Source organism: Glandiceps talaboti, chromosome 12 (genome assembly GCF_964340395.1).
Source record: "Glandiceps talaboti chromosome 12, keGlaTala1.1, whole genome shotgun sequence".
Lineage (NCBI taxonomy): Eukaryota > Metazoa > Hemichordata > Enteropneusta > Spengelidae > Glandiceps > Glandiceps talaboti.
In genome coordinates, this window is record NC_135560.1 from 4,254,987 (window position 1) to 4,262,997 (window position 8,011).

At 36.8% G+C, this 8,011-nt stretch overlaps 1 protein-coding gene across 1 annotated transcript; it reads left to right on the forward strand.

The window, feature by feature from the left end:
• The first annotated feature begins 974 nt into the window (after positions 1-974).
• LOC144443620 (alkaline phosphatase, tissue-nonspecific isozyme-like) lies at positions 975-6,815 on the forward strand. Its single transcript, XM_078133163.1, is given in 10 exon segments — positions 975-1,025; positions 2,167-2,341; positions 2,839-2,993; positions 3,768-3,972; positions 4,837-4,887; positions 4,890-4,958; positions 5,185-5,376; positions 5,608-5,742; positions 6,053-6,259; positions 6,739-6,815. Coding segments are annotated over 10 exon segments (1,317 nt in total).
• The last annotated feature ends 1,196 nt before the right edge of the window (positions 6,816-8,011 follow it).

An 8,011-nucleotide genomic window follows, 5' to 3' on the forward strand; every position in this document is an offset into this window, starting at 1 on the left:
ACATTTGTTCTAAGTGTTAATTCATGACAGCTGAGAGTTCACGGTGACCTCGCAAAACATCAAAACTTAGCGAATATTAAAAAGTTGTATTCTCTCATCCGTAACAATAGCAAGTCACACAGTTGATTTTACCGATAACTGAAGTTGATGGCAAACATAGTTTTAACCAATGGCAAGGATACGTATGCAGAGATTTTCACCCATTTCAACACGCGAAAGTCATTTCATTTTACGTTCATGAATTTTACTTCGCTCTCCACCAAACTTTTCATAATAGCTGATCTTTTCATTTATTCAACTCTCATGATCAATGACCGCGGTTGTTTTCTTATTTACAGAATAAGCTTCTAATAGTAACACATTAAACGCCTACAAATAAGAAGAAAACATATCTCAAATATTTACGAACTGTAAAAACTGTATTTTTATCTTTAGATATTAAACACTCTAGGTTGATATGATAAATTTAAAAGGAAGTCTGCAAAATACAGGACTGCATAGTTCGGTGCGATACGACACAGTACGGTACGGTACAGTGTTTAAAATCGTGACGTTCGATACCTTCCAAGGTCAATCCCACGGTTCCCAACATAACTTCAGGTGACAAAACTTTAGCTTACATAACACAATGAAAGTCTATGAATTCATTAACAATCATTATACGAAGTTGGAACACCGAGTTATTACTATGATATCACACCTGCCAATGTGGCAACGATATGTATCATAATGGTTTATTTGATACCCGTAAATTTATGAAGTATACAGTATAGTGCACGTAACTTCACAACTGGCCAATATAACAAATACATTTCTAAAATGTAGACGAGTTCTGTAACTTAACATGATGGAGATTTGACGTTGCTACTTTATTATCCGTTATCGATCGCTACAGGGGGTATTGTTTTATTTATACTAGTCAAGATAATAATCTCTCACACATGTACATTTTGTATTTGGTCACAAGTCAACCAATGTCAAGCTGTCAGAAAGATACAGTCATTGCCACCGTTCCTGTCACAGTTGTGAGTAAACATGATATAGAGCTTTATTCACTACAACAAGCATGTTGATTTGGGGTCAAGCTAGAATATTCATGTAGATATCACCATTTGAAAGCCATGTATAACCATAGCTGTGCCATTCTAAATATTAGAATGAAAGCTGGTGAAGTGTAAAAGATGACCATCCGTGATACCATTAAAATAATTAAGCTACACTCTTTCAATTACCTGTCTTTCTAAAAGGTGACAAACCTCATTTTAAAGCGACACCTCCCGCTCCTTATATATATAACACGTGAACAAAAATAAATTGTGCCAGAAATTATAGTCAAGTAGGATTATATGATTGTCACTACACACTATTTTAGTATCACATGGTAGATAGACATGTAAAATGATATTATGTGAACCATTAAATTGAATCTCCACATCAATATTATGATTATTGTGGTGATTCTTAAGGTATTTGTGACACTTGCCACCAAATAAATCGATACATAACTTGTACTTGTACTTGTACTTGCGATTTCAAATTTGATCATTCCACAAAATGTTCCAGATGAATTATGTTTACCACAGCCAAACATTTTTATCAAAATTCTGGCCCAAAAGGCCGGTAATTTAATGAAGTAAGGGAGCCTTCAGTAATTGCATGGGAAGAGCCGGGGGAGTGAGAGGCGTCACTTTTTACAAATTGGTCCGGGGGGGGGGGGGGGGGCATATATTAGAAGATTGAAATTAGGTTAGTGTCACATTTTACATTGATTCAATTTATATCTAACTTGCATTATTTTGTGATTTTGCCATGATCCCCACCTAGACTATACCATTGTCACAGGTTCCTTCCAAATCCTACCGCTACCACATCCCACAGCTGCCACCATTGTAAAGTAATATAACATATCAGTGAAATAACTGTTAGTTGTGGTGAGGGTCTAACAAGGAGGCCATGGCAAGATGTGGCGGAGTGGAGAGATTGACTTCAGTTCCGAGGTTGTCAGTTGTGTGCTCATCTAGTCTTTAGGAGTTCTGGTCTTCAGCTCAGCCAATTTGTAATATTTCTGTCCAGTGTCCATTGTTTAACGAAAAGTCTTGATGATAAACTGAGACCACCTTTCTAAAAATGTTTCCTTTTCAAGTTCATGAACACACTATTTTCTAGACTTACAACACCGATTACCAAGTCGCTGATTCATCTGCTGCCGCCACGGCAATATTGAGTGGTATTAAGACAAAACGAGGCGTGTTAGGTGTAGATGAATCTGCAATAAGAGGCGACTGTGATTCAGCTGAAGGAGCAGAGGTGGATTCTGTATTTACTATTGCCGCCAGAGCTGGTAAGTGTCCTCGAGTGAGTGGGTAGGTGGGTGAATTGTTGTTATTGTTGTTGATGTTTCTTTATTCCTCCTCAAGAAAGAGAAGTTACATCAACACAAAATCAAGTGAGTGCGTGAGTGAGTGAGTGAGTGAGTGAGTGAGTGAGTGAGTGAGTAGGTGGGTGGGTGGGTGGGTGGGTGGGTGGGCGGGCGGGTCGGCGGGCGGGCGGGCGGGCGAGCGATCGAGTGGGTGGGTGGGAGTGGAGGAGAGAGAGAGAGAGAGAGAGAGAGAGAGAGAGAGAGAGAGAGAGAGAGAGAGAGAGAGAGAGAGAGAGAGAGAGAGAGAGAGAGAGAGAGGGGGGGGTATTGTATTGAGAAAGTGTGTTGTAAGTTATAAATGCTGCGCATGAACAGAAAACTTAATATTCGGCTTAAAAAGAAAGAATGAAAGTAAATAAACATGATAACATTCTTGGATGAACTGAAAAAAACATTGAAATCCTAACTTTCTGATCTAGGAAAATCTGCTGGTATAATTACAACTGTTAGTGTAACCAATGGTTCTCCAGCTGCCACATACGTTCATACTCCTGAACGAGAATGGGAGTCTGTAACCGTTGGAAAGTGTGAAGACGTCGCCTCTCAGTTCATTGCTAATGCTGAAGACTATCAGGTAAGTCGTAATATTTCGAGACACGTGTATTGCAGCTAACATTTGATATACATGCCAAAAAGCTTTGTGATATGTGCGGTTTGGTTCATTTAAAGAATGTGTAGTTTCTGTGAAATCTTCGCCTGCTAACACGCATACAAGGAATATGCTTATGCTCCAAAAGATCAAGGTAAAAGTTTCCCATGCTGTTGTTTGTTGTTGTTTTGTTTTGTTTGAATAATTATCCATTTCACCTTGAAAATAACGGTCAAGGTCAAAAAATAGCTTACCTTTGATTACATGGGTGTATAAGCTAATATTCAGTGTATTCAACTTCAGTCTAAAGCTCTCATCGAAAATGTTAATTGTTATAACAAAGATGGCTGCTGTTCAATCTTACTGGTTAAGGTTTCCAAATAAGGGATGTGTATATCACCTTGTTTGTGTCAGATATTTGTGCCAGGTTTGATTGAAATTCAGTCGTGGATATCAGAGCTATTAGATACTGCATATAGACAGACACGGTGGACACATGTAGGATGAATCTTGATCATTCGTATATGATATCTCCGAAATGTTCATTTAGTGTATTAAGATTTGTCTCAGAAATCGTAGATAATTCCAAGCATGGTTGGTGTTCATATGATAGCAACAGATAAACTTAGAAATCCCTTCAAGAGACGAAAATCTAAAATCAATTTTTCACGTTTTACTATTTTCCATTTTGTATCATATCATTATCCGAGGAGACAAACCTGGGTATGTTTACATCTTCCCCTTATTATTTGTTTCCAGGTAGTTTTAGGTGCAGGTAGACGTGCCTTCACAACGACTGATACTCCGGATCCCGAGGAACCGCACAATATGGGAGATCGGATTGACGGTCGTGATCTGATTGAAGAATGGAAGAACAAAGTCCCGAATGATATGGTTGGATCATATGTATGGAATAAAACTGAATTTGATTCAGTTGATCCGATGACCACTGACTATTTATTGGGTAATGTTCAACAAAAATGATATGTTGGCATTGTATTTGTCAGAGATTCTATTTGCTATGACACCTATGTTATGTTCCTGTACTAAATGTGGAAATATTCATGACATAAAAAGGTTTCAAAAATTGTTTTTGCTTATTTATTTTCTTATTTTGTTAGTATTACATGTCTTGGAGAAAGAATCTTAGTTATTGAGTTTCAACATATTTATTAATAGTCTATAACCACGATGTGTTTATCGAATTTCGGAAAACAAGATCAAACAAGGTGTATATCTAAACACAAGACAGATAGAGGCAACGTAAGTAACCTAAGATGTAGTCTAGAGTTCTAAACTGGTACAGTATTACCTATTAAAAACTTCATCATACCAGTCTAGTCAATACGATTGTTCGAACACATATATCTGTGCTCCCTCAACCGTGTTCATTTAAAACACGATGACATCAACGAGTCCCCACCTGATTTTAGTTTAAACAGACTGGAGGTGGAGTCCTGCATATCAGTGCAATCCTAGAAATGTTAGGAAGGTCAAAAACGTTTCTGTATCAAATGAATATTAATGAGCGATGACGTCAGCCTGTCAGTTTGTGATGGATTACTACTGACATGTACCCTTTACGCTTCGTTCACTACAGGGAGCACAACAATTTAACACCTTTCGTAACCGTCTTGACTAGACAAGCATTAGTAATGAAGTTTTTAATACGTAATACTGTACTAGTTTAGAACTCTAGACTACCTAAGATGATCATAGTAAATACGATGTGTCGAGCTCTGTTCCCCCAAAGGCACCATTCTTTAACATCACATTGTGGATTGTCTTGATTCGTATTTCACAAGTACTGACTTCTACACTTCTATAGGTCTATTTGCGAGTACTAACATGCAGTTTGATGCCGATAGACACAAGGACAGACAGAAATGGTTGAAAAGGCTATTGAGATTCTAAGTAAAAATGATAAAGGATTCTTTCTTTTCGTCGAAGGTAAGACGTCTCAGGTTGGGTTTACTCAAAGTATTTTACACTGGATTGCCTCAAGTGTAGAATTACCGTCAATAATGAACTCACTGTCATACCGGGTAACATTCAATGCAATAGGGAGGTTCAAATTCAATGAAAGTGTTCTTGTACAATATCCTGTAATAATCACTTGGGTGTTACTGATATAAACCATTTTGATTCTAATTTAGGATTTTCCCTTTTTTGACAGGTGGGAGAATTGACCACGCCAACCACAATAACTACGCCTTTGATGCAGTTACTGACACGATTGCACTTGATGATGCCGTGGCGAAGGCTTTAGACTTGGTAGACACTAAAGACACCTTGATTATTGTTACAGCTGATCATAGTCACGTGAACACGATCAGTGGTTATCCATTACGAGGCAATCCAATTCTGGGTAAAACTGATATTTTTACTAACTGTTTGTCTTATGACCGATTTGACAAGAGATGCACGCAACAAGCGCAGGATGCCTCAGAATTTATTCCCTCCTGCTCAAAGATGGCGAATGACAGATGACTTGCAACAATGACTGATGTACGACATATTTTTCTGTGTAGATATCTGTGTATGTGGTAACTATTATGAAACAACCAATTTTATTTACTCTACGTTTGATTACCTTTAGGTCTGTCAGGCGATATTGCTGATGATGGTCTTCCATACACAACAATAGGGTATGCGAACGGACCAAGTGCAGACATGGTTCTACAGAGTATAAGGGGTAGTGAAAACAGACCCAATCTAACGGAAGTGGACACAGGTAATATATTACTGACAAGGTTGTCATGTTTATCGAGCTAATAAATTCAAGTGTCGTTATCGACTATGAGTGTACGCACATTTATACTCATGATCAGCAGTGAAGAAATGATTTATTGTAACTATAGACTACCCTTCAGATATCCTAAGTAAATAAAATGTTCTCTTAATTAAAATATTAAACTCTGTGTAAAACACGGTTATTGTTTTATAACTCCACCCTTTAGAGTAGGTAATTATTATTTTACCTGTAACCTGTATGGAAGTATTAACTCTTTATTTGACGTACATGCTACTCGTTTCATTTCCAGAAGCACAAGAATTCCAGCAGCAATCGTTGGCTCCTTTAAGAAGCGAGAGACATGGTGGAGAGGACGTATCTATACACGCAGACGGACCATATTCTCACTTATTTCAAGGTGTCTATGAACAAAGCTATATTGCCCACGTAATCAAGTATGCAGCGTGTTTAGCTGAATACGAAGATAGGCATGGATGTGACCAGACTAGTTCAGCTGGTAAGACTTTGTTCAATTTTGTCTGAATGCCAACTGTACAAGCAATGACCTAATGAAATCATTGAGTTCAAGGAAAGACAAGTCCAGGGTTTAGTTAGCAATTACCTGACGTATTGGCTGTTCTTAGACAACCTTTATCAAAGGCTGTCAGGTGATGGATGGATACTGTTCAGAAACTATTACATATGTACCTATTTACTGTTACTATAACTGTAATAATGGTTTGACTGTTGTATAAAGTGGTGAATATCTTGGTAGTAAAAATGGTCGTTATGACCAAATTACAACTTGCAGACGACTTCAAGTTTAACAGCACAGTTTTACAGTCACAGACATCCACAAATTAATCAATTAACCAAATCAACCATAAATTTAGGGATAAATAAAATGTCCAGTCAACTCCGTCATAGATGCATCAACCAGATTATTATCTCGACATCTTAATTTGGTAATGGTATTTCTATAATTTCAACCAACAGCTTCAAGAAGAAGTCCATTCTCGTCTCTGGGAACTATTGTGATCAGTATTAGTATTTTAATTAACCTGCGGAAATAATGAGAGGCTAAAATGAAAAATTATTCGAGTTACCTTACAAAACCACACAATGAAATTATTCTGTTTTTGTATTCAGCAAAGTGTCGGCATAGATGATAAACCGGTACTTTAAGTTATACCTAAAACCTTTATTTAAACGTCTTGGAATTTATTTAATAGATACTACAGTTTTAATAAAAGGTTTGGTTTTTGTTTAAAAGTAATAAATTGTGCAGGATTAATACGATTATCCATCCAATATGGATTGAAATTCGTTTTTGAAAGGGATTGAATGAAGTGGACAACACAATTAAATATATCAATTTTCCTGTATTTTAATAGTTTTATAGATGTGTATTTGTATGTGTCAATAAAGAAGTCACAAACAGGACAGTGAATTCACTTTTTATTTTGAACAAACGCAAGTAAACAGAACACAAATATCGATCTGAGCCACCACCAACTCATCGATAGAGGAAAGAAAGAAATTCAAAAAGTCCTAAGACTTCACATGTACACCATACGTCGATGCCCTGTTCATTAGCTACGTACAATAAGCTGACAATCTAGATGAAGTCTATAACACTATTCATAGAAATGAATAATAACATAATGCTATATCATTTGACCTCAGTCCATTACAGTACAGAGTGGACAGTAATAATTATACACTGTTAATTCCATGAAATCTATCTTTAATTGATCAGTTTTACAGCGTTCGATTCTGTGAAAAACAGGCAGATTTTATGACCAAGTGGATATTCTGCTAAAAAATGAATTATTGAAATGTCAATTTATCTTCTAGTAATGCCATCGCTAGGTACTTACTGCTGCCGATTAGCTATTGGCTAAAGTTACACATATAGTTTCATTTGATTGGTTATATATCGTGTCATGTCGTCCTCTGATTGGCTATCACTATTTATGTAATTATCTCGGACTGGTTATAGCTATAGACAATTAATGTGTGTGGATATTTCTATTTGTACAGATTGGTTATTATTGACTAAAATACTGTTACTTCTCTGTTCGTCTTCAGTTATATATCTGACCAACTACTATTCATTGGCTGCCGTTGTTTACGGTTTATTGTATCAGTCGAGGCTTCATAATCAATTTGGATAACGTGGATGTAAAATCTGGGATCAAACCACAGAATTCCATTTGCCTGCTAACGCTCTATGTGTCTTTATTTCTCTCTCTCCATATATATATAT